A 26874-nucleotide genomic window follows, 5' to 3' on the forward strand; every position below is an offset into this window, starting at 1 on the left:
ACCTTTCCTTTCTTACAGGAATCCTATTGTGGAAAGATAAAAAGGTAACAGGGTAAGAAAAACAATTAGGTGGTTTCTTCCCCAGCCACTCAGGAAATCCACTATTTCAAGGTTGGCTTAAGCAGCAAGAGAGGAAACATACTGGGAGATGTGGCAATGGTTTTGTTCTCAATATTATACTAATAGAAAGTTCTGAAGTGGTCTGATTATTAAAAGAACTGCCCCTGAAGGTAAGAAAGAATTTAATTTTAAGCCTGAAGATTTTAATTGTCACTCAGAATTCTGAGACATGAATAGGATTAGTAATTTTGAACATAAACAGGAAAGTAGGAACTCCATCCTGTCTTCCCCCGTAGCTCCAGAGGAGGGCAGAACAGTGGATTCCCAGGCCTGCCCTGTCTTTGAAACTCACTCTTAAGAGTTTAGGAGACAGAGTGGGTGAGTCTTCTGGCCAACTCCATTACCTTCAGACCTTCCATCTCTGGGAAATAAGTCTGTTTCAGTTTCCTTGCTTTGATTTTTCTGGGATCTATATGTTACTAGGAGATGACTCAGGCAGACCACACCCTGATCCTCACTGTCCGGAAGAAAAAGAGGATGGTGAGGTAATTGAGGTATGTGACCACATACCTACAGACAAGATTGAGATATTGTTGTATTTTTTTCTAGGATTATCTTGATAACACTGATCTTCGATGTTACAAAGTAAATACAATTGTGCTTAGGTTTTCTTTTGGGAGGTATGCACTGGAGAAGAGGACTATCTAAAGAGCCACTGCAAACATTTTCAGATAATCACTTCGACCATCCCTCGCGGTTGGGGAGTATGATGATGTGCATACGGCAGGCAAGGCAATTATGTGTGAGAAAAAGAAGAGATATGCTGGGCTGTTATAAAGGAAATACTTTGAGGGTTTCTAGTTCAGGCTTTGTGCAGGGGGAGTCTCAGTTTGCTCGTCTGTAAAGTGGGGTTAATACCTACCCCACGTGGTTATGAAGATTACAGAAGGGACATCAGAGGACCCAGGTACCTAGGACAGGGCCTGGTACAGACGTATTCAGTAAACGTCGATTCCCTGTGAGAAAACACTTCATAACCACACAGGGTCTGATGAACTCTCTCTCCTCCCTTTCAATTAATTCCCAGTTACACGGCCCTGGGGATCATAAAAAATGCCTCTTCCCTGTCTCTCCTCTCCAGGACAAGGAAGTGGCCCGCTCCCGTCCCTCCGTTCCGAAGCTTCTGCCTCCCAGGACAGCCCAGCCCCCCGGGGTGCGAAGGTCGAGGGTGGGCGGAGGAGAGCTGCGTCCTCGGCCTGCGCAGCGCAGTGGGGAGGGGACCCGGAGGCGATGGGGAGGCGGGCGCAGTCGACCCAAGGGTGGAGAAGGGGGACGGCGAAGGACGCGCGTTCCCGGGCTCGTGACCGCTGGCGGCCAGAGGAGCCGGCGCGCAGACAGTCTCGGAGATGGCAGGCGGCGGGGACCGGCGCGTCATGGACACCCTCCACCTGCTGCTGCTGGTGGCCGCCCTGCCCCTGGCGGCCCAGGGGGTCAGACACCGAGGCTCGGCGGACTGGATCCAGGAGAAGGTGAGCGGCTGCCGCTGCGTGACTGTACCTGCGCGGCTGGTGCGGCGTGCGGGCACCCGGGGTCGGGAGAGCCCACCTTGGCAGGGTGGGAGGCGCGCAGAGCCGCGCTCGCCGGCCCAGGCAGCCGTGCCCGCAAAGGGCACCCGGAGGAATCGGGGCTCTGCGTCCTCGTCGGGGTGCCTCACTGGCCCCGGGGCTGCTTTGGAGACGCCACGGGAGCAGAGTGATGTCACCAGCCTCCCCTCGGCTGCGGTCTGATGCGGGTAGCGATAGGCACAGGAAGTGTGTCTAGCCGGCGGCGGCCGAGCGCGGAGGTGGGGGCGCTTCGCCGCGCCGCCGCCCACTCGGGACCCCGGAGGCCGGCGGTCGCGGCGCTTGGCGGCCGCGGGGGTGCCGGGCGCGCCGTGGGTGTGCTCAGCGCTCCCCCACCGCGGCATCCGCGGACGCCCTTGGGACGTTGGAGTTTCCATGCAGTCTCCGGACAGATGTGTGTTACCGTTTGTTTTAGGTTTTTAAGCGCAGCTGCTCTAACTGGAGACCAGCTTCACTTTAAAAAAAATATATTTTTTCTTAAAAGAGAATAAATGCAGTTGTCAGAGCGATAGATCTAGTTGTAGGTGGAAATTCATATAAAGAACTTAGGTTGCAAGTTTCCTCTGTGTGAAGTAAATAGGTTCAAAGTTATTTCCTTTTTCTCAGTTTTGAAATCAGGACATTGCTAGGGAATTATGCATACGTTAATGGTATTGGAGTAAAACGGTATGCTTTTAAAAATACTAAGAAAAGCAGTAAAGGGTTGTAAACTTTGACAGTGTTGTGGAACAGATCTTTTAAATGCTTACGGTATGCTTGTATTTCCTCACACGGTGGGAAAACAGGGCACACTGGTGAATGCACCGGCCCTGTCTGGGTCACATGCAGACTTGTACGCAACCACCCGCATGTGTATATGAATAGCCCACTTCAGTTCTCTGTGTTGTTTCCTTTGCTTCACCGTTTAGACGGCACAACGTGCCCCCGCTTACACATGGAGACCACCAGCCACAGGGACCCTGGAGAGGATGTGGGAAGGCAACTCAAGAATAACTGCATTAGAAGAAAAACTTTCCATGGGCGTTCAGTAGGAGTAACGTCCTTTAAGGGACGTTGAGTCCCATACTTAAATCCTTTTCTTCTCCACTTCACCCTGAGTACCTTCCTGGTCAGAAATTGGGAAGGGGGCACTAATAACCAGAATATGGAGCCACACCAAATGTGTCTTTCTGATTCATCTAAATGGGTGAATAAGTAAGATGGGAACTGTTTGAATGAGCTGTTCTTTAGGAATCATTTGTAGGCAAGATGCATTTGTAGGTGGGAGGTGTTGGATTCTGGACACGTTTTGAACTAATGAGAATTTAACTTTGGAGAAAAGTCTTTTAAAGCCTGAATCCCTTTTATATTTATTTTAAGAAGCTTCTAATCACTGTTCTACTAGAAAGCTGGATGCTTTCAAACGCCGTAAGCAAATGAAGCGAATGGCAAAATCAGCCATGACAATTCCCAATTTCTGGTCCCCTCCTCCTGTATTCTGTAGGCCTACATAAAGCCCTGCAGGTGGCTGGTACAGTGTCAGCCTGAGAAATGAATTGGTCCATACTAAAATACACGCCTTCCTGCTATATACGGCATTTAATTATTTTAGTCATTGAGGTACACTGGTCTGCCAAAAGGTGAGGTTTAGTAAAGAAAACATTGATTCTGAAATCTGTTTTCTTTGCTTTGAACTAAAGGTGTGTCTCTTTCAGTGGCATCTAGAATGTAAAAACTACTTGATGGTTGAGTTCAGAGGACTATGATTTGGTTACTTGAAATCTGCAGACATTTTCCCATAGAAACAATAATGTAAATGGTTAGATTCTCAGGGTGGCCTACGGGCGTGTATTTAGAGGCACATTGGCATCTGAGCACCAGGACTCTTATATATAATCATCTCACTTGAACCTCACAGTGCCCCTGGGGGGAGGGGAGATTCATCCCCAATTTACAGGTGAGGACAGCTGACCACTCCTACACCGGTGAACTGAAGAGCTTTCCTCTGTCTTCTTCCACTCTCTTCTCCAAAGTAAATGAGTCCTGGCTGATGGTGTAGAAAACTGTTCAGTTAGTGAAGGAGGGTGGGACTGGTGGAAGGTTGGGGGGCCAGAGGAAGAGCTTATTTCCCTTTTTCTGGGTTATAGTGGACCCTAAATAGAATTCCAAAATAGTTTGTTTCTGGAAACTTCTCTCCTATTTCCCCCCTTTCCTGATCTCCCTCCTGGAGCTTAAAGGTTATTATTCTGGGGGTTGACCATATTCCCAAACTACTTCTCCGGAATCCTGTCCCAACTTTGATCCTCAACCCTGTTTCTTTGGTACAGATCCATTCTTTTGGTACAACCTTGTCAACTGGCTATTAAAAGGAATCTCATTAAATCAGTCCTCTCTTAGGTGTGAAAGACTGATGACTGTTAGGAAGTTTGCATATTTTTTTTAAAGGAAGCTATTAGTTAAAAAGTATGGCTTCTATTGAAATCTCCCAATTATAAAGTTAGCATGCTTATTTTAGAAAATTAGGAAAATACAGAAAAGTAAAAGAAAACTATTGTCACCCAGAATCCCACATTCAGAGATAATTGCTGTTAACCATTTTGGTATTTTTATTCCTAGTCTCTTTCTCTTTCTCTCTCTCCCTCCTTCCCTCTTTCTTTCTATACATATATATATATATATATCATATTCATATGCACACACATACACATGTGTATGTATGATGTGTATTTTTATTTATGGAAATGGATAACAATTATACCAATCTTGTAGGTTTTTATGAGAATAGAGCTATCCATGTAAAGCATTTAGCACCTTGCTGCCCTATAGTAAATGCTCAATAAAGACTAATTGTTTATTTTTAAAATAACACACACAAATACTTCTTTCATACTAGAGATTACGCTGCATATATGGTTTTATATTTTATTAAGTCACTTAAAATTATGAGTATCTCCTTGAGCCAGTAAAATTCACTGAAATCATCACTTGATGATTGCAAAATCATTCATATTCTATAATTTATCCTCTTATTGTTGGATATTTAGGTTGTTTCCAAACTTGCTCTGTCATAAAGTTGGGAACCAATGTATTTTAATTGGTAGAATTTTCCTTTATTATAACAAAGGTGAACATCTCAAGTAATATTGGATGTGGAGGGGCAGATTTTTTGAACAGAGGAACTGTATACGGGAGGGTTGGCCTCCCCTGGGGGTCCCTCTCTGGGATCATATCTGCACGCTGTTACTGCTGTCTTCAGCACTGCCCATTGTTCTGCTTCTGGAGTTACACATATTCTGAAAGTTTTTAGGGTTCCCCTCTTCCATGGTTTTAAAGTCCTTAACCATTCACTGTTTTACCTGCCATGATTCTTAGGGAAACAGCAATGGAGACTCCAAGGCAGGCACGAGGAGGGCAGTGGTAGGCGGGACATTGGTGGGGGGAGAAAGACAAAATGTGCCATTTTTGAGCTTCTACCACCTGGCGAGTAAGTACTATGACGTCCTTACAGATCATTAAGCCTTTCCTAGTCACAGCCAGTAAGTCAGGGACCTGGGATTTGACTCTGAATTGTCGGTTCAAAGCCTACAGTGCTTTTCTTTTAGGTAGAGGACTCCTTGCATTGAAAGAAGACAGAACTTTATCTTATTCAGTTCTCAACTTTTCCACAACTGCATTTGTCATGTCGGAGGAATCGGACACACTGGAAGGATTTCTGTAAATGCTGGCTGGGTTGAATCTACCAGTACACACAGGAGTGAATCTGAGTGCTGTCTGGGAGACACTCATATGGGATGAGAACTGGAATTGAAATTGCTGGACTTCTATAATGATCTCCCTTTAATTCAATGGCATGGGACCTCAAATCCCCTTGCAAGTGGGGCCAACTCTACAAATTATGTAATTAAACCCCTCTTTGGCCTGGCACCATGTGATTAGTCTAGAGGAGATGTTTCAGGATATCTGGTTCACACTTCTCTAGCTCAAAGATTCTTGTCACCCAAAGCAGACTTACTGTCCTTTCTGCCTGGCTGAAAAGACAAGGCAGGGGCTGTAATAGAGACTCGTTCCTCTGAGAATGCCTATACCAAAGAAACTTGTCTATGTGCCTTTAAAGTGAAATAAGCCTAGACTAACTTGGGGTTTGCATTTAACACTGGGCTGAACACTGTTTTTGCCTCATTTACTTTCCTCATGTCCAGCCCACACTTTCTTTCCAGGTTTCTCCTCTCACTCCTTCCTCTTATCTCCACATAGACTTTTATATTTACTGGGTTCTGAGAGTGAGGCTCCATGAAAGCTGAATGGGCACCATTTTGGTTGGAAGAGTCCAGTGCTTTTCTGTACAAGGCTTTGATGAAAAAGGAAAGCTTAAATAATTAACGGAGTGTGGTGGTTTCCCCTTCTCTGTCCTTCACTGACTGGGAAACTTTTATTTGTATGGTTTCACGGGAGCATCTTTCCTTCCAGGAGGGCAAGGAGAGGGGGGTTCTTTACTGAATGAAGTTAATTAAATGGTTGAGCCCAGGAGATTGAGGAGTAACACATGTAACTCTGGGTATTGAGAAGCATCAATCAATGGGCCTGTCTGCGGCACTTACCCTTCATTCTTCCACCAAGCAGTTTTTTGGTGCTATTTCTCAACTATATTTCATCTACTGTATCTGTTACAGCTAGCAGTGCTGGAGGGTTATTTATCTTATTCCTGTTTTTTATTAAATCTCTTAAGAACTCTTTCATACATTGCCATAAATTGCCTGTTTAAACATGAGCTTGATTTCCTCCCACCGTGGACATGCAGTGAAGGACCTGGTTCACAGGATCCAGGTAGGCTCTGGGATGGAGTAATGGACACTAAACAGAAAAGGAGTCACTGGTCAGACAGCCTTCCTGACACAACAGGTCTTGGTTGTCACAGAGACGTTAAAAGAGAGCAAAGACACCAAAATTGAATCACAGCCCTTTCTAGCCCTTTGCAGCAGGTAGCTTCTCGTTTCTCCTGTCTTTATAACTGCTTGTACATTTAACTGATTTGATATTTTTAATGCTCATTTTACTTTATTATTATGTAGACACAGGCTTAGTGAAGACAATTTCAGAGAGACCTTTCATCTGTCAATTCCTTATTTGATGACCACACCCAACATTGACTGAGTACTCAGTATGCCCCGGGGTGCCATGTGGATGCAGGAGGGGACTAGGATATAAAGACAGTCCTTGCCCTCGAAATCAGATGTTAAACAACTCAACACACAGGAAAGTGGTCTCCAAGTCATAACCTGAGTAAGCAGGAGAGTCAGGTGAAAAGGGAGGAAAAAGCCTGCAAGCTGGAAGTCACCGCAGGTGCAAATGCTGTGACAGGGCAGTCTCCCACTGCTTGGGGACCGGGAAGGAGGCCAGGGCGACTGAAGCATGGTGAGCTGGGGTGAGTGGCCCTGCCTGGGGGCGGTGAGGCAGTAGGAAAGACCAGACAGGTTCCTGTCGACCTGCTTAAGTAGTAATTAACCATAGATGTCATCCCACTTCTTGCCTCCAGTTCCTTCTTTGTCCTTTTCACATTTCTGTTGTTTTGTCTGTTAGAGTCAGCTTTCTTCTCAAAGTGCTGTTTGAGAGCTAACTTAAGGACTGAGATCCTGAATGTAGCAAGGAATTTAAAGGCTGCTGCGACAAATTTATGCAGGAAATATATTTAAAAATATATTATCAGTAAACAAAGACAAACCTTAAGAGGTTCAGCACAGCATCCATATTTGGGATTACCTCCAGGGTAGTGAGGCAGAGAGGCAGGGAGACAGAGCAGAAGGGCACGGGACTGGGAATCCACGAAATCCAGATATTTTCATTGACTTACCTGGAGCTCTCCTACCACCTTGGGAAAATCATCTGGTCTCTATGAACCTCAGTTTCCACTGACATAAATCCAGGAGGTTGGACTAGATCATCTCTAAGTCGTCTTTTCAGCTCTAAATTCTATACCTCTTTTGTATTTGATAGAAGGTAACAGAATGACAACTTGTTGAATGTTTACTATGACAGCTTACATCTATTAGCTCACTTAATTATAATTACTCTAGGAAGTAGGTGATATTGCCTCCATTTTACAGATGAGGAAATTGAGCCTTAAGGAGGTTAAGTAACCTCCCAGAGTTACAGCTAGTGAGTGGTGGGGGGCTGAGTTGAGAGTGTGTGTCTGTACCCACAGCCCATGCTCTTTGCATGATCACCCCAGAGAGTAACGTTGAGACATAGCAAAAGGTAGATGAGTGTAAGTCATTGGGCAGTTAGCATTCTTTAATTCCACAGTTTCTCACTAGCCACATGGAGTGAAAATACTTATGTGATTACTGAGATACAGCACCAACACGGGTGCTGGGAAGAGCTGGGAAGTAGACAGGGCTCCTCCAGCTTCTGTTTTGCATTCCAAAGAACTTACTATCCTTATATTACCTTCATCATTCCCCTTAGGGAAGAAATCAGCTGATCATCACGCACTTCCCTGTGGGAAGAGTTAACACCTTCCAACACTGAGTGTCTGATAAACATGCAATGAATGAATGATTAATCACAAGAAAATACAGCATGTATAAAGTCATATCCAAAATACAAATTTGGGGCGCCTGGGTGGCTCAGTTGGTTAAGCAACTGCCTTTTGCTCAGGTCATGATCCTGGAGTCCCGGGATTGAGTCCCGCATCGGGCTCCCTGTTCAGCGGGGAGTCTGCTTCTCCCTCTGACCCTCCCCCCTCTCGTGTGCTCTCTCTCTGTCTCTCATTCTCTCTCTCAAATAAATAAATAAAATCTTTAAAAAAAACAAAACAAAATACAAATTTGATTTTTATGTTTATTTAGCTCTTTAAGTTAAGGTTAACTCAGCTAATAGGTAAATGTTCCTAAGAGTGTGAGTGTTAATAGAATTTTAAAATAATTTTACTGAAGGTAAAAAGTGTACTATCTAGTGGGTTATAGAATCATCAAACTCTGGCTGCAAGGAATTTCAATGATCATCTAGTTTAGAGCTGTCCAATAAAATTATATGATGAGAAGCATGTATGTAATTTTAGGTTTTCTAGTAGCTACATTAAAAAAGTAAAAAGCAATAGGTGAAATTAATTTTAATAATATGTTTTATGTAACTCAATATATGAAATTTAAATATGTAATCACCATAAAACTTATTAATGGGATATTTTTTCTTTTTTTTTATTATTCAAAGTCTTTGAAATCTAATGTGAATATTACAATTCAACTAGCTACATTTCAAGAGCTTAGTGGTCATATGTGGCTAGTGGCAACCATATTGGACAGTGAAGACGTAGCTCAAATTCCTTTATTAGTTTTTTTGAGGGGAATGAGAAGTTAAGGGACCTACCCAAAGTCATACAACCTATAAACGACAGCCAGACACTCTAAGACAGTGCTTCTTCTAGAATGCCACATTGCCTATTATAAAGCCATTGTGCTAACAAAGTATAATTGTTCCGTTGGCTGCAGTTTTGTAAATGTTGGGTTTTCTTAAGAATGGGAGATCAATAATTGATATTTTAAATCTTAGTTTTACAAAGCACTTGTACTAAAATGATTAAAAGTTACACAGGAAGTGCCAAATACTAATTCTCAGGTTCAACACATTATATTCATTTTGTTTTTAAAATAAGCTGCCAAAACAGTGTAACTTTCTAGATCTGAGGGGCCAGTTTTAGAGTTGAGTAGTTTAATTTGCTTTATGACATAAGAGCTATCTTTTCAGTCTGACGTTCAAAGGAAATAGTTCTCTGCTGCAAATGTCTCCGGGTTAAATCTTGACCATTTTATGAAATGATAGCCAGTTAAATGATGTTATTCAATCCTCAGTATTATCACCAACCAGCCATTTTGAACTCATCGTCTCTTCGACAAGTTGCAGAAGGCACCAATATTTCTGAAATGTGGAAAAACGACTTACAACCGTTGCTGATAGAGCGCTATCCCGGATCCCCTGGAAGCTATGCTGCTCGCCAGGTAAGGATGCAGCCCACGAACGTGAAGGTTGTTGAACACTTTGCTTTCACACGAGAGATATGACACATGTCCCAAGTTCTGAGTTGTCTGATACTCAGATCTGTCATCTCATCTTATTATTCACCAAAATAAGCAACCCAGACAACCAAACAACTGAGAGTGAATGCCTGTTCTGAGTGCTACATGTTAATCTAAATCAATTTATGTGTGCAATCTCTGTCGGGGTACAGTAGGAGATAATGTACTAAGTATTCAACTCCTGGTCATTTCTATAACACATCCCTAGGCACCCAACTACCTTTTCTTGGACCCTAACCACCCCCCTAAACAGCCCTAGGAGGTTCTTGCCTGAAAATTCTGTGCCAAGGGTGAGTTACTGTCCTATCAGGGCCTTCATTCCTCGTGGGAAATTGTATTCTCCCTGGAGGGAAAGTTGAGATCAGTGATAAGCTATTTGTACCAGTGTGGTGCTTCTGAAATTTCTGGCTCTAACCCTTGTTAAAAAAAATAGTAAAAAATTTTTTAAAAATTACATTTTATACACACAAACATAAAAATAGATTTAAATGACACAAAAGTCTCATGAAAAAAAATCGGCACTCTTCCTACCTGTGTTACCTGTGATTGACTCTGATATTGTTAATTCTACTTTACTAGCTGTTTGGTTTTATTTTGTTTTTTAATGCTGGTCACGACCCAGTAAACTGATTTCAAGATCCACTGATTTTTACCATTGCAGTTTGAAAGACGCTGCTATAGAGAGTAAATTAAACCATAGCTGGGCTAGACCTTGAATGTCTCTGCCTCCTTAGTGCCAGTCTGAAGTGATCTGATATCCTACCTAGGAATGTTTTTTTCAAAATAGCCCCATTTCAAGGGGCAGCTCGAGAAAGAATGGGGAGTGACTTGCCCCTCAAATCCTCCTCTGAGAGTACTCCACCTGCCTAATTCTCCAGGCAAAAGACCTTGGCACCCACTTCTGTGCTAGAGTGACACCTGCAAGATCCAGCAACACAGCTGTTGGGCTCATCCTTTTGTGCCCAGTATATGGCTCCTGCCTTTCGTGTCTAGCCTAGATAGCCATTGTTGTTGCTCCATTAGGCTCCTGTCTTCCAAACGGCACCTGTTTCTCCTAAGGAATTAGACAGTGGAGACCCAAAGAGCACCTTAGTTCTTTCTAACCTTTAGGCAGAGCAAGGAATAATAATGATGATGGCTGACTTTCATGGAGCACTGTTTTTTTTTATCAAGCACTTTATGGAGTTCTTTGCATGGATTTTCTCATTCGGTCCTCACACAACAATGCTGTCATGTGGGTACTATTATTATCATAGTGCTACAGATTGAAAAGGCATGAGATTTAGGTATATGAGTTAACTTTTTCAGAGTTATACACATAGTAGTGATGAGACCAGAATTTGGATCCAAGTCTGCTTGACTTCACTATCACTAAAGAGCAGCGGCTAGGAGGAACGAACTCTGGAGTGTGTGTTCACAGTCTCCAGCTTTGGATCTTCTCTTGCCTGAGTTGGAGAGTGAGACACATACCATTCATTTCAGTGATATTCCCTGGGCCTTAGCTCCCGAGCATTTTCTTAAAGGAAGCTCAAGATGCTTATGGGTGCTTTCCAAAATCCTCAGTTCCTCATTAGAAAAAAAAAATTAGGTCTATAGATTCACTCATTCAATTCGACTTTTTTCATTTCCCCATACCATTTGATCAGAAGACTCTATATACCCAGAAACATTTATGAATACTTCAGACCTGAGGGTCCTTGCCTGTGGGCTTTAGAAATCCATAAACTCAACAAATATTGCTATTTGGATATGTATTTAGCTTTCAACAGAATATATAGCATGAATAATACACATAGACACTGTTGTGATTAAAAAATACATTAAATTGACTGAACCCATGACACTTTCCACGCCGTACGGGGTGGAGGCAAATGAGAAGTTTATTGACAGTATTTTGGAATGTGCTGGGACCTGTTTGCTGGGCTGCTTATGCATTTTCTAGCTCATGTGGCAGTAATCTGAACAGGATGGTTATGATAGAAATGTCACTTGAGAGATTCAATTTTGTAATTTTTTGAGAAGAAAATCACCATGAATTTTTAGAGAGCTGTCCCCTAAGCTGTGAAAGATAAAATGTTTCCACTTTAGAAGATGAGGTACATGATATTTAGGTTATGATGAGGGAATTATGCTAATGGATTCAATTTGACCAGGATCAGTACCTGTCACTCAGAACTAAGTTCAAATACGAATGGTGGAAAATCTACTTTTTTTCCTGAGACTTTTTTGAGCACCTGATCAGATGTTTTATCATTTATAGAGTTTCGGGTTTATAACTAGAGAAGACTCTCAAATCTGAAGATACGTGGACTTGGTATAAAGTTGATTATTGTGTTGACCTTTGCAGCTATCAATAAAGATATGCTTTGCTATAGATTCTTTTTCAGAGAATAATATGGGAACAATGTCCCGTAGTCTTTATTTTTTTAAGGGGGGGGGGGCAAAGGGAGAGGAAAAAGAGAGAATCCCAAGTAGACTCCACGCTGAGTGCAGAGCCCAGTGCGGGGGCTCGATCTCACAACCCTGAGCCGAAATCAAGAGTCGGATACTTAACCAACTGAGCCACCCAGGCGCCCTCCATAGTCTCCATTTTTATTGCCCCTGATCAATGAGCCTAAAGATACCTATTGGATTTTTAGAATATATATTTTTAGGAGAGATTTTATTTGTAAACTAAATAGTTTGAGTGAAATTTTGGGGTATTTCAGTGACTTATCTCTGAGCTGGGAATAAAAAATGGTTTAAAAATCAGGATGATAAAATCTCACTAAGGAGCAAGCCAGAAACTTTGCCTAAAAGAGGCAAGCTAGAAACCTCAGGGCTAAAACCCCCTATAGATGAACAGTACATCTGAGAAGCTGAAGCTGGGCTTCTTTAGCTGAAAGTATGGATATCCCTGGGTTAAGGATCTTGGGCGGAGAGTGTTCAGCGTGGAGCCGGAGAGACTTATATGTATACCGTCCAAGAAGGAATAGGTACCCTGAAGTCCCGGTGGCAGAATTCAGCATCCTGACAGTGATCTGTTTGTAGACTTTGTGCAAATACTGTAGAATCTACTTCCTCCAAACAAACAAACCTGGTCTACTACTATCATTGTTTCTTGGAACCTGGAAATGAGAATTTAAATGAAATTAAATTAGACCCAGAATCATTCACTAATGTTAACCTAAAATTCCCAGGCCTGCCCCCCATGCTGAAAGTAGAGTGTCCTATTTATATCTATCTTTCTCTCTTTTCCTCTCTCACTCTCTGTCTCTCTCCTTGTCTCTACCTTTATCTTTGTATCCTTTTTGGCTCTATGCAATGTTTGTCTATCTCTGTCTGCATCTCTCTCTGTCTGTATCTATCCATCTCTATCTCTCTTCATCTTTCTTTTTCTCCTTTCTCCACTCCAAAAAATAAATCAGTAATAATCCAAAATACAATCTATGTCTTAAACTACATTTTGCACTCTTGGTGGGCCTGAGTTCTTGCTACCTGGCTTCAGGAAGCACTCCCTGCTTCGGGCATTCTAGAGAGCAGAACAGTAATTTTGGGAGCCTACTCTAGAGAATTGCAGTGGGAACTTGCAGATTAAGGCTGAAAGCCAAAAGCACAGCAAGGGATATTGGTGACCTAATTAGAGTATGGAGCCAATTCGATTGTTTATAAAGAAATTCGTTGCTAAGATAATTAAATATTTTTACTGCATAAAAAAGTTTGCTTCAGGGAGAACTCTTCCGGGGGCATTTGCTGATGCTTTTGTGGATTTTAGTGTCAACATAAGGTATCAGAAATTATGTCCACAACCTGTTTAGGAGTTGAGAAATGAGTTTGTGTGTGAGACCTTAGCTGAACAAAGCTAACAGATATATATATATTTTAAATCTCAATTCATTTTTGTAAGCATACAGGCTGCTATTGGTTTTGGAGTAGTTCAGCATCTGGATACCAGATGTTCTGGAGTATATGCCTTTTTTTTTTTTTTTAAGATGACCCTTTTTATGGAAAAAAATTTCTTTTCCTTAAAGTCGAGGAATAACTATTTTCATATTCTGTGGAAAGCTTATCTGAGGTGCACAGTGATTTCTCTCTGTTCAAACTACCAATGTTTAATATCATCTAATTTTGTGTATTCCCACTGAGACTAACTTATTAGTTATAATCAGCCCATATTTAGTGATAGCTTACTGTGAGCAAAGCCCAGTGTTAAGAATTGTGGATGAAAACAAAGTGAATGAGATGTGAACGATGATTTCAAAAAGGTTAGAAACATTTCCTTTTTATTACTTAAAAAAAGAACTTGTAAACTTGAAATCAAAAAGGTAAGGGACTCCGCCAAAGTCCACCACACTAAAGAAAGCAGGGAGTGAGAATGAGGGGACTGTGTTTATTTGGCTTTTGCAGTGTTGAGTGGAGAATCACTGTCCTCTCTCTGGTTTAGTTATTTTCCTGGAAGCTTCCTGCCACAGTTTTTCCAAAGCCTTTGCCTTTGTGTCATGTCACGTTAGTTAGGACAGGCCACACAAGAGTTGGCTACGCTGGAAAATCTTGTAATTCCTTGGAGGGAGGGAGCCCCCCAAAAAACAAAAAAAAAAAATGACAAAACCCTTCCATTCTTTTCCAGTTATTATGAGTTATTTGTTTATCACCTCAAAGTCCATCCCTACTGGATGTTAATTGTGGAACAAATTGCCAGTTCTGGAGATGGTTAATTTTTCATTTGATGTTTTAAACCAATCCTTTCAGGCAAACTTACAAAGATGTATGCAATACTTCAACATAAAATAAAATAAATGAAACCTACTGAGAAAAATAAGGTGAAGGGAAAATGGAGGTGGGAAGGGACAAGGGAACAGCAGTGAGCTCACCATAGCTCCTCACACCACACATTCTAGACTCTTCAGGAAGACACTGCCAGACTCAGAAGCAGTGTTTCTTTTCCATCTGCAACCTATCAGCTACCATTTGCTGTTCTTGCCCTCAAAGAGCTGAGGGTAGGAGTTGAGACCTATAGGATCTTAGTATATCTGACTTCTCAAAATGCCTTCTTAGCCTCCTGAAATATTGCAAATGGACTTTAATACGTACTGAATTCTACTGATATGTAGAAATGACCCTGCTTTATTGTTAAATGAGAATAGCGAGGGGCAGAATAATGTGTAATGTAGGTTCTATTCCTATAAAAGCATGTACCCCTTCGCCAATTACGTGTTTGTGTGCTAGTATATGTTCATATAAACAATAAGAATAGTGTGGAAAGATATACATCAGACTAATGGGGCGCCTGGGTGGCTCAGTTGGTTAAGCGTCTGCCTTCAGCTCAGGTCATGGTCTCATGGTCTCAGGGTCCTGGGATTGAGCCCCGATGTCAGGCTCCCTTCTCAGTGGGGAGCCTGCTTCTCCCTCTCCCTCTGCCCCTCCTCACTCTCTTTCTCTCTCTCTCAAATAAACAAATAAAGTCTTAAAAAAAGAGAAAGATACACATCAGACTATTAACATTGGTTAATACTAACAATTGATTGGGATTGCTTTGCAGGGTGACGATTAGGGGAAAGGGAGAGGGATAACTTTTCCTTTAATCATCCTTGCTATTAATTCTGTAACCACGTATTGTGCTTTTAACTTGAAAGGCATCACATAAAATTAAAAAATACATATATTTATATAGTTAACCAATGGAAACTGTCCAGATCTGAAATTTTGGTTTTTCTTTTGATCAGCACATCATGCAGAGAATTCAGAGACTTCAAGCTGACTGGGTCTTGGAAGTAGACACCTTCTTGAGCCAGACACCCTACGGGTACCGGTCTTTCTCAAATATCATCAGCACCCTCAATCCCAGTGCTAAGCGACACCTGGTCCTCGCCTGTCACTACGACTCCAAGTATTTTCACCCTTGGGACAACCAGGTGTTTGTGGGAGCCACTGATTCAGCCGTGCCATGCGCAATGATGCTGGAACTTGCCCGTGCCTTAGACAAGCAACTCCTTTCCTTGGAGGTATTTGTTTCCTCCTCGTAGATTCTTGGGATAAAAGACATTAGAAGAACTCAGAGGGAATTCTAGAATTCTTGGGGGGCAGTAAGAAGGCCATTTAGAAATGTAGACTTTCAGGACATTTTGTGCTAATTTGTTGCAAAACGATGTGAGGTTGAATGAATATTAATTGGAAGATTACACTATGACACACGGAAGTGAATTTATTCACTGGCACTTGATTGCTTAATTTGGCATACATATTAAATGAAATGCCACATTTCTTTGCCATAAATGAAGCAGGTGGACGTTTGGTACAGGTGTATATATGAGAAGTATGTTTTTTTCTTCTTGTTTCTGTAGCCGTGAAACATCACAACCTTCTAATCTGAGAGATGTGGCTCTTGAGTTGGGGGAGGGGGCCGCTGTAAAGTGGTGCTGAGAGTGGGTAATTCAGACATATTAAGATGAAAAGCATGGAGCAGAAATGCATTATTGTTATTATCTGTGAATCTCGGCTCAATTTTATGTAGCATAGTAGAGCTTTTGTTATGTTCTCAGTTCAAAATACTTCTGGGACTCTCAGATGTTATTTCAGTCCCTGTTCTTAAGGGTATATTGGAAAAAAGTGCTAAGCTAGATGAAGACATTTTGTTCAGATATCACCCATAACCAAGTAAACACAACAAAGCAAAAACAAAAATCTTGGTTCGCAGGCAACAAATACCTCTTTTTCCCCCTCAGAGCTTTATGAAGGGGCCAGCCTTTGCTACAATGGGGGTAAAGAAGTAAAAGGTTTATCTTGTAATGGAAGTAATAGAGATATCGGATCTATTTTTGCTGGATATGCTGAACTTGAAGAAAGCAAGAATTGTTTGTAACCTCTCCGCATCCTTTTCACCATTTTTTGTTTTGTTTTGTTTCTTGAACCTTCTATAATGTCTTCGTCTCATTCTCTGCTCTGCTTTCAACTAGTACCTTTCCCCAGCAATTGGGTGAGAGAGTTCAGAAGCTGATATAAAAGTTTAATTTTTCCTGTTTGCATTCTAGGGCAAGGACTTTAAGTGACAGGCATGGTCTGTACGGTGGGTGTGTTTTCTCTGGGTGAGCTCCTTTGCCTTTTTCTATGTAGTTCATACCTGCTTTTAGTGACTAGAAACAGAAAGGGCTGAATGAGTTGTTGGTTGGACATCCCCGTTTTAAAAAATACACATGCATTCTCTTAATTATCCTTTCTCATAGAAGTAGCAGTGATGTGGACAATTAAAAAAAAAGGACTAGTTTTAATTGAAATGTGAAGAGTACCAGATTCATTTTTCCAGTCGTATTTTAACTAAACTTGTATTAAGGAGTTGTTTTAGTTCTTCAGCTGTCATGGATTGGGTAGGTGGTAGTGGAATGTGACGTGGGAGAGGACAGGAGAATAGACTGGATTATGGCTCCAACTCTGTGCAACCTTCCAGTGGTAAGATTACAGTTAGACATTCCCATCTTTTGCCTTCCCAGTGTAGCAGGTTCTAGGTTCTCATTCCTTGACTCTGGACTTGGTTGTTTAATTGTCTTGGCCAATGGGATGCTAGTAGATGTGACAAAAACAGAGACTGGAGATGAGCTTGTGTAATGGGGCTTGATCTCTCGTGTCTTTGCCATAAGGGCATGCCCTGGTTGGCCTGCTGATCCCCTGGGGAGGATAAGACATGTGGAGCAGAGCCAACCTTAATGATGGCATGGTGAGGCAGAGCTCCTCCAACCAAACCCAGTCTAGATCAGTTGTCCCCCAGCTGATCTACAGACCCAGGAGGACACATGAGTGCTGCTTTAAGCCCCTGAGTTTGGGGTGGGTTTTTATACCTTATTATTGTGGCATTAGCCTTGGATGGGGAAAGACCACAGATAATTCACCTACTTGTTGACCCTGGCAACTAGACATTTATCACAGTACCATGAAGGACTGAAAGACCTTCACAAATCAGGCTACACAGATTTTCCCAGCTCCAAGACTGTGTTACCAGAAATCGAGGGCCACAGTTATTTTCCTGCTAATCCTGAAAAAAACAAAAAGAGCAGGGTGCCTCACGGGACTCAGGATCATTGTCTACACAGTCTACTCTTGTCTTAATGATTGGAACAGCAAGTAAACCATTGTACTGACCACTGGAGTCACTCAGCTGTTGAAATTTCAGTGAGGCACCTGAACACTTAAGCCTACAAAGTATGAAAGCTACCTGCTTTTGCTTCTGCCCTGGGCATAAGTGGAATGTCTCTGGTCCCAGGCAATTTATTCTGCTCTGGTATTTCATTATTATGCTCTTTGGTTTGGAGCTAGAACTTTGGAACCAGTCAAGGCCCTTTAAACAACTGGAAACTTAGCATGTCTCCATTGAAGTATGTACCTTACACCTTTTGCCGATGAGAAAATCTGTTTACTTACTTAGTAGTTATTAAAACCTGAATACGTATGTATTGTACAGACAAATACATCCTGTGCTTAATGCTGTCAGGAGTTATGGAGAGACTCAGAGTGTAGTAAATTATCCTTTTCTTGTCGTCTAATTAAGGAGCAATATTAAAACAATTGCAATGATTAACATACAAAGATAACTTAGTTTTCGGATGATAAAGACATTTTTTTCCATCTTAGGAAATCACCCTAAAACAATCAGGAAAATTCCATCTTTGAAGAAACTAGGGAACATGTGTTAATGGGAACCACAATATGAAGACAGAAGGTAAATGGAGAAATGGCAAATGACATATTCGAGTAGAGAGAAGTCATTCCCCAGAGTGAGGAGGAAATGGAAAAGTCAGTGGTCCCCTGACAAAATCCTGGAGTGGCTCAGGAATTGGTGGAGAAAGTGAGGGAAGTAGAAGTGAGGCTGGGGCGGGGGGCAGCATTTGTAAGTCTGCACAAAGAGCACTGGGATATGTAGAAAAATACCAACTGGGCACCCGATTGCCCTGCAGTGAAGCCAACCAATCTGTGTCTCTAATCAGTGTTTTAGTACATTATTCTTTATTTTTTTAAAGATTTATTTATTTATTTTTAGAGAGTGGTGGGGAGAGGGGCAGAGGTAGAAAATCTCAAGCAGACTCCCTGCTGAGCACAGAGCCCAACATGGGGCTCAATCCCACGACCTTGAGATCATGACCTGAGCTGAAATCAAGAGTTGGATGCTCAACCAACTGAACCACCCAGGCGCCCCTGGTACGTTACTCTTTAATATGAATGAACACAGAGGACGACCAGACATTTGAGGAGAGTCTCCAGCATGAAAGAAAGGGAGTAAAACACTATGAATTGAAAAATGAATTCAAAGGAAATAAAGCACAAGGAGCAGGAGATAACTTAAGGGACACTGTTTTAAATATCCTTAGAGATTAAAAAAATAAAAAAATAAATATCCTTAGAGAGGTTTGAACCTGATATGACATGATATCCATAACAGATTAGGGAGATCTCAGATTCAGTTCAGTCTGATGGGAGCATATCCCCAGTACTGTGCTGAGGTGGAGAGAGTGAATAGTTGTATATTTTTCTCCAGGCAGGTCTGCTGCATGCAGGCATAAAGTAGGCAGAAAGTTGGTCTAAAGGTTGTATTTTTGCCATGTGAGCTTGACCAAGGCAGAGAGAGGCCAGGGAGTTGAGGATGTATGCAAAGGAGTGGTTAGAATGATTGTGGAATTTAAGCTGAATATGGAGTGAAGGATTTCATGGGGTTGAAGGACTGTGAACAGGTGAAGGATTCAATAGATCAGGGATTCCAGTGGGGCTGGAGGACTGTGGAGGGTAGGGTACCAGAAGGACTCATGTGAAAGGAGAGGCGACAGTGAAAAGTATAAAATCAAATGGGAATCCTAGTAGCCCTTCGAAGTTCTGCTCAAATATTGACTCATAATATCTTCCTTGACACCCCAAGGATTTGACCTCTCATTCTTTTTTTTTTTTAATTTAGCTTTGCACAGTGGCAGTATCGTAGCCAATGAGGTTTATCTGAGGTGCAATTATTGCTAATTGAAAAATTTTTTTTAAATTTTATTTTATTATTTTAGTCATCATACATTACATCATTAGTTTTTGATGTAGTGTTCCACGATTCATTGTTTGCATATAACACCCAGTGCTCCATGCAATACATGCCCTCCTTAATACCCATCACCAGGCTAATCCATCCCCCTCCCCCCCTCCCCTGTAGAACCCTCAGTTTGTTTCTCAGGGTCCATAGCCTCTCATGGTTCGTCTCCCCCTCCGATTTCCCCCCCTTCATTTTCCCCTTCCTACTATCTTCTTCTTCTTTTTTTTAACATATAATGTATTATTTGTTTCAGATTGACCTCTCATTCTATCCAATTCTCAGAAAAGTTTTATGTTGCATCTGTGACCCTTGGCACACTTTGTCCTGTTCACATATTTGTTTTATCTTTCCTGACCCAACTGACGTGTAGACTCCTTCAAAGGAGAGGCTGTAATTATTATTCGTTGAGTCCCTGTTGCATTCCTAAGGCAGATCCTTGAACCTAGATTCAGTGAAAAAATTACAGACTCAAATAAAGTGGGAAGAAGGAAGATTTGCAGTTGTTTCAGGTTGTGTTTCCCGGGACGCACACTGACGTGGAGTTTAGCATTTAGGTCCTTTCTGAGGGAGTAGCCCTGGTTTAACAGCTGCAGCAAGGAGGGGAGAGAAATGGGATTAGGCAGAGGGAGAAGTCAATCCGCCATGCAGGTTCAACAATAGGCTCAGCCAACCCTGGGGAGCTCTGGAGGTGGAATGGTCCTATAGAGCCTGTGGGACCTGCTTAGATCAGTCATTGGATATAGGACACCCCCCAGGGCTGAGGCAGTCCCTAAAAGAACTAACAGCTGAAGACCTGAAGACAGCTCTCCTGGTGGCAGGGGCGACACACCCTTCTGGAAGGAAACTGGGTGTGTATCACCTTGTCCACAATGACAGTTTCACAGTTTCAAATTTCTCTAAGGAATTAGAAAACATATAAAACTTCTGTATTCAGAGAGAGTGGGGAAAAGTGAAATTTACATGGGTGAAGACTGTGGGAAATGGGATGATTTTTGGAGGTGAAGTGGTACAAAATCCATTTTGGCAATTTTCACCTGCTTTGGTATCTTCCTTTTCTTCATGGCCTATCTGTCTTTTTGCCGGGTTAATAGGAAACCATGCTGTTTTTTTAAACCCTCACAGTGTTTTTGCTATCTTTTTACGATTCTTTTTTACCAGAATATTCCAGACTCCAAGCCAGATCTCTCACTGCAGCTAATTTTCTTTGATGGGGAAGAGGCTTTACTTCATTGGTCTCTTCGTGATTCTCTGTATGGGTCTCGGCACTTAGCTCCCAAGATGGCATCGACCCCGCACCCACCTGGAGCGAAAGACACCAACCAACTGCACGGCATGGTGAGTCTGGGGAATTCTCATGGTGCTGCAGTTGCAGGCTTTGCCTCAAAGGAAACCAAAGCTAGCGCCAATTAAAGACCTAAAAATGCCACGGCATTCTTGGAGCAGAGTGTTTATTATAGAACATTCCTTGGCAAGCATTGGGCTTTTGAGGAATCCCAGAACTAAAAGGAATGAATGTGGGTTAGAAGTTATGTTTGACTGAGCATAATTAAAATAATGTAAAAAAATCAGATTAAGAAAACATCAGATTCAGTTCGGTCCAATGGGAGCACATTCCCTAGTTCTGTATAGAGATGGTGAGAGCAAATCCCTTCTTTGAGGCCTCTATAAAGCCTGAGGAGGCTGGGGTCTTGGGAACTGGAGTGTGAGTGAGACATGGTATAGGGGATGGGAGTGAAGAACTTCCTTGGTGTCCTCAAAGTGTTATAATGACTCCGAGTGTGTATGTGACATTGTGTCGGATGTGTTTTGGTCTAACATTGTTGCCATAGGGATGGAAACATTTCTGATGCTGCCTTAAAATCCTGCTCTTATTATCAAGTACTGGGTGCAACACATGGTTCCATTTTAATTCGCATTTCTGGGCCCACACTCCATCCCTAGTCCCTCACCTCACCTTTGAATTCTCTCCCTACTCTGTTTCTTTTCCCATATTTGACCTTCACGCAGTCTTACATCCTCACTAACCCCAGCTTGGAACCTCATGCTACCCTTGAGACTTCATTCATCCCTGTGCCTTCATCCATCCCTACCCTCACCCTACCTGTGAACTGAAAGCCTATTCCTAACCCCCTCCACGCATCCCTTTCCTTTGCCAGATCACTGACCTTTACCCTGTGAGTCCAGATGGCCACACTATATGTCCTCTGTGGCCCTAACACATCATGCCGGCATTCTCTCCACCTTGTTGTCTTTTGGCAGCTCATTGGCCAAGGAGTATGGTTGGCTCCTCATTCAGTCCTTTGGCCCAAGTGGCTAAGTCAAGAAATGTTTCCTTTATGCTGCTTTGAGGAATAAATAATTACTACCCAAGTGCTTTCCTGTAGGGACCTGTAACATTTATAGACTATGGAGAAAAGGACTAATTAGAATGGAATAGAGAGGCTTGGAATCCCATCTGAAAATAAAAAGTAAATGTATTCTTTTTTGATCTATAAAATATTATCTAAATGTCCTCTTTCTAATTTATCCTTAGTGATATCCTTTTGGGGTTACACACACAAAAAATCTACACTTTGCCATTTGTCCACATTGCATAAGCAAGATTTTTTTTAAAGTTCTTCAAAATATCTCCCTCTTCTACTCCGCCTGCTTGTGTTCCCTCTCTCACTGTGTCTCTCTCTGTCAAATAAATAAATAAAATCTTTAAAAAAAAAGGGGGGCACCTGGATGGTTCAGTCATTAGGCGACCTAATGACTCAGGTCATGATCCCAGGGTCCTGGGATTGAGCCCCGCATCAGGCTCCCTGCTCAGTGGGAAAGCCTGCTTCTCCCTCTCCCACTCCCCCTTCTTGTGTTCCCTCTCTCACTGTGTCTCTCTCTGTCAAATAAATAAATAAAATCTTTAAAAAAAAAAGTTCTTCAAAATAATCAGCTTACAGTGTTATTAAACCTTTTGTTCATTTATAGAGCTCCCTGGATTATTCTTAATTGTTAAAATGTGGTTAGTTTTGTCTGTTTTTTTCCATTGATGAATGTGAAATATATTTTGGTGATAGGGATTAAACAATTTTTTTTCTCTCTTAGGATTTATTGGTCTTATTGGATTTAATTGGAGCTCCCAACCCAACATTTCTCAATTTTTTCCCCAAATCTGCCAGATGGTTTGATAGACTTGAAGCAATTGGTAAGCACCACTGAAGAGTCAACTTAGTTCCTTCCTATGGACAAACACTACATTTTAAAATTTTAAATTTATAACAAAAAAAAAAAAAGAAAAAAAGAAAATTCAAAATCTATGACTTAAATATATGATTTGAAAATATACTTTGCTGGCTTTTTTTCTTGCTTTACTGATTAGTTTATTGTTCCTATTTATCTTTTTCAGTAGGCCCACTTTATTTCCCTGCATGAGACTGCATTTGGAACTGGAAACATACAAGGCTACATTTAATATTTGCATATCCCTAGCAATGGTTTGAAAATATTTTCTCAGAGTCCTGGGTGCAGTGTATGGAATGCATGTCTAGGGAAAACTCCACTCAGAAAAGCATGCTGGCTATTGATGACTGTTATGATCCTTATGATACCAAAAGGCATTCTTTAATTTTTCATTCTTTTTTTATCCCTGTCTTTGTCATCTTCTATTTCCTACCTTGTTCAGACATGATTTTCCTTTAAATCTATAACCATCTCAATTTTCTAAGGAAGTAAGAGATCGGAATGTAAGAGAAAGCCAGGATCCTTCAAAAGTCATTTAAGGGACAGTGTGGTGTCAGTTAAATGACAGTAGACTAGTCTGGACCAGGTCAAGCCAGGCCAGGCAAAGAAACAAAATATCTATGGCTCAAGAGAGAGAGATGTGGTGTTTGGAGAAGGAAAGGGGAAACGACTTCTTTCCTTCATACTTGCACTACTCCTTCCTACCTCGTAACACACACACACACACACACACACACACACACAAACACACAGAGCCAATTGGCATCAGGGGGAGATGAAAATGAGATAGATCTTTAATGAGAAATGATAAAATCCAGGCCAGAAGATCTGCTTTTGAGGCAAGAAACTTCAGGCTAGGAATTCCTTAGTAGTTACATATACTTCCTGGAGTGGGAAAGAATTGTATTTTTTCTAAGCAGCGGGGAAAAACACTACCCTCTCAATTCATACTTTTGCCATGAGTTCAGAATTTGCCAATATCCAAATCTAGAATATTATAAGAGAAACTTTTACCTGAGTCTCAGGCAAACCTCTGTCCCTCCCCCCCCCCCTTTTCCTGTGGTTTTCTCATTCTCCATCTCTCCATTGTCCTATTCACTATCTACCTCTAAGGAGGTCCTTATGTGTAAAGCTAGAGCCCATGTGTGGTTCTTCTCTCCATGTATGTACCCAAGTTCAGCCCAGATGCTTATTGTCAGGGGTGTAGTTGGGCTCATGGCTGCATATTGTTTAAAAAGTGATGGCCACATGTGCTGAGATTTCAAATTCCTTCTGCATTCTGAGCATTGTTCAGATAAGAATTGATAATCATCTACTGTCTAATTGTCATCTGCAGAACACGAACTCCACAGATTAGGTTTGCTCGAGGATCACTCTTCGGAGAGGTGGTATTTCCAGAATTATGGTTATGGAGGTGTGATTCAGGATGACCATATTCCATTTTTAAGAAGAGGTAATGTGTGTGTATGTGCGGGCACACATGCATTTTTTACTTACTGTATTTTGTGTATTTGCAACAATCTAGAAGGGTGAGGAGCCATTACATTTAATTACTCGATAGATTAAATCATCCACTAATCATCTCATGACTTCTATTTTTTCATGAAAGTCATTCCAAATCCTTAAGCCCCCACCCCCATTCCAGCATATTCATAAAATCTCATATTTTACTGACCTTGCCTTCTTATTCATAGAGTAAGATTATAGTCTTACATTTTGTGTAACTCTGGTGTTTTTTGATTAATAGGGAAGCAATACCCTTGATGTCAATGGTGGAAGTCTAAATCAACTCAAGGGCTCTTGTAGTAGCCTCCCAATTGGTCTCTAGCTTTTGCTGTTGCTTCCCTATTCTTTACATAGAAGCTAGAGTTATCTTTTAAAAATGTAAATCAAATTATGTTTCTTCCGGAGGCCTGGGTGGCTCAGTCCATTAAGCATCTGCCTTTGGCTCAGGTCATGATCCCAGGGTCCTTGGATTGAGTCCCACATCGGGCTCCCTGCTCAGTGGGAATCCTGCTTTTTCCTCTGCCTGCCTCTCCCCCTGCTGTGCTTTCTCTCTCTCTTTCCCTTCCTCCCTCTCTGACAAATAAAGAAATAAAATCTTTAAAAAAATTACGTTTCTTCCCTGTTTTAAAGCTCTGGTGGCTTGCCATCATGTTGAATAAGACCCAAAGTCTTTACCATGACCTACAAATGCCTCCTTTTTCTGACTCTGTTCCTCACCAACATCTCCTCCTGCCTTTCTCTCTAATTACTGCTCTGATCCAGCTACATTGTCCTCCTGCTGTTCCTCAAGCAGGCCAAGCATACTCCTACCCCAGGACCTTTGCACTTACTAATCCTGCTGCCTGGCATGCTCATCCCCAGATCTTTGCCTAGCCTGCTTTCTCCTTTGTTGCATGTCTCTAACTAAATGTGAGATTCTCAAAGAGGTCTTCCCTGACTTTAAATACATCTTTCTTGGTCGAGCTGTCTGCCCCTCATTCTCTATTCCCCTGCCTTGTTTTATTATTCTTTAGAACGCTTATCATTCTCTAAAATTACTTTTATATTTGTTTACTTGTTTCTTTCTTTACTGGAATGTAAGCTCTGTATGAGTAGGGCTTTGCCTTTTCACTGATGAAATCTCAACATCTCAAATAGCAACCGTTACGTAGTAGGCACTTTATAATTATTTACTGAATTAATAGACATTTGTTTAATGAATGAGTGGTTTTGGAGTAAAAGGGTAAGATACAAGGAAGTACATAGAAAATGCTGAATTATCAGCTGTCTTTATATGGTACCAAGCTCCCACTCAGACTTGTGCTTGAAGAACGATACTTTCTACTTTACTCTGTGGAAACATGCACTTAATTACCAGTTGGTTCTTTCTTATTAGGTGTTCCAGTTTTGCATCTGATCCCATTTCCTTTCCCTGAAGTCTGGCACACCATGGATGACAACGAAGAAAATTTGGATGAAACAGCCATTAACAATCTAAACAAAATCCTACAAGTCTTTGTGTTAGAGTACCTTCATTTGTAATATTCTGTCTTAGTTTATGGTAATTGTATCTAGTTTCACATTCAGACGTCAAGGCACAACTTAAAATAATCTCACTCCAGACAAATGTCATGTGGAACTTCCATCCTATAGATTCATTCTATAGGTGTCTTTGAATATGTGATCAATAAATCCCTAGATTTACATCATGTCCTAAATTGCTCATTAATTTTCATCTAGAGATGAAGAAAGAAAAATGTTAGGAAAGCAGAAAATAAATAGATAAGAAACTATGAAACTAAATCAGATTCATAGATACAGTGTCATGGTCTTCCAAATAGTACTTAGATATGATGGCGATGTGCAATATGTAGCCTTGGTTTTATGTTTTTTTTTTTTTTTTACTTGAGAATCTCTCACTTATAATACAAAACAGAGATGAAGTTTGAGGACCTTCAGATTTCTTTGAGAAATCTTTGTAGGGTTTATTTCATAAAAATTAAATCAGAATTAAATGCCATGCCAACTTTTTTTACACATAAATGAAAAATTGTATAATTTATAGTTCATTTGTAAAGATTTTATTTTTGGGGTGCCTGGGTGACTCAGTCGGTTGGCTTAGGTCAGATCTCAGGGTCCTGGGATCGAGCCCTGTGTCGGGCTCCTTGATCAGCAGGGAGTCTGCTTTTCTCTCTCACTCTTGCTCTCGCTCTCACTCTCTCTCAGTAAATAAATAAAATCTTTAAAAAAAAGAATAAAAGATTTTATTTTTAAGTAATCTCTACACCCAACATGGGGCTCAAACTTACAACCCCAAGATCAAGAGTTGCATGCTCTACTGACTGAGCCAGCCAGGCACCCTTTTAGTTCGATTTTGATAGAGTTTTATAAATTTAACATCTTTATT

General features: G+C 41.4%; 1 protein-coding gene and 1 non-coding gene across 2 annotated transcripts; both read left to right on the forward strand.

Moving 5' to 3' along the window:
* The first annotated feature begins 1347 nt into the window (after positions 1-1347).
* QPCT (glutaminyl-peptide cyclotransferase) lies at positions 1348-26491 on the forward strand. Its single transcript, XM_032410315.1, has 7 exons — positions 1348-1589; positions 9509-9655; positions 15436-15714; positions 20922-21098; positions 22848-22947; positions 24319-24435; positions 25864-26491. Exons 1-7 carry the CDS (start codon positions 1467-1469, stop codon positions 26007-26009), a joined length of 1089 nt encoding a protein of 362 aa, XP_032266206.1. The 5' UTR covers positions 1348-1466; the 3' UTR covers positions 26010-26491.
* LOC116636499 lies at positions 19642-19783 on the forward strand. Its single transcript, XR_004300346.1, has one exon. It is a non-coding gene; the product is annotated as a U4 spliceosomal RNA (small nuclear RNA).
* Positions 26492-26874: the final 383 nt, after the last annotated feature.

This window comes from Phoca vitulina, unplaced genomic scaffold, assembly GCF_004348235.1.
Source record: "Phoca vitulina isolate PV1807 unplaced genomic scaffold, GSC_HSeal_1.0 scaffold12, whole genome shotgun sequence".
In the NCBI taxonomy this organism is placed as follows: Eukaryota; Metazoa; Chordata; class Mammalia; order Carnivora; family Phocidae; genus Phoca; species Phoca vitulina.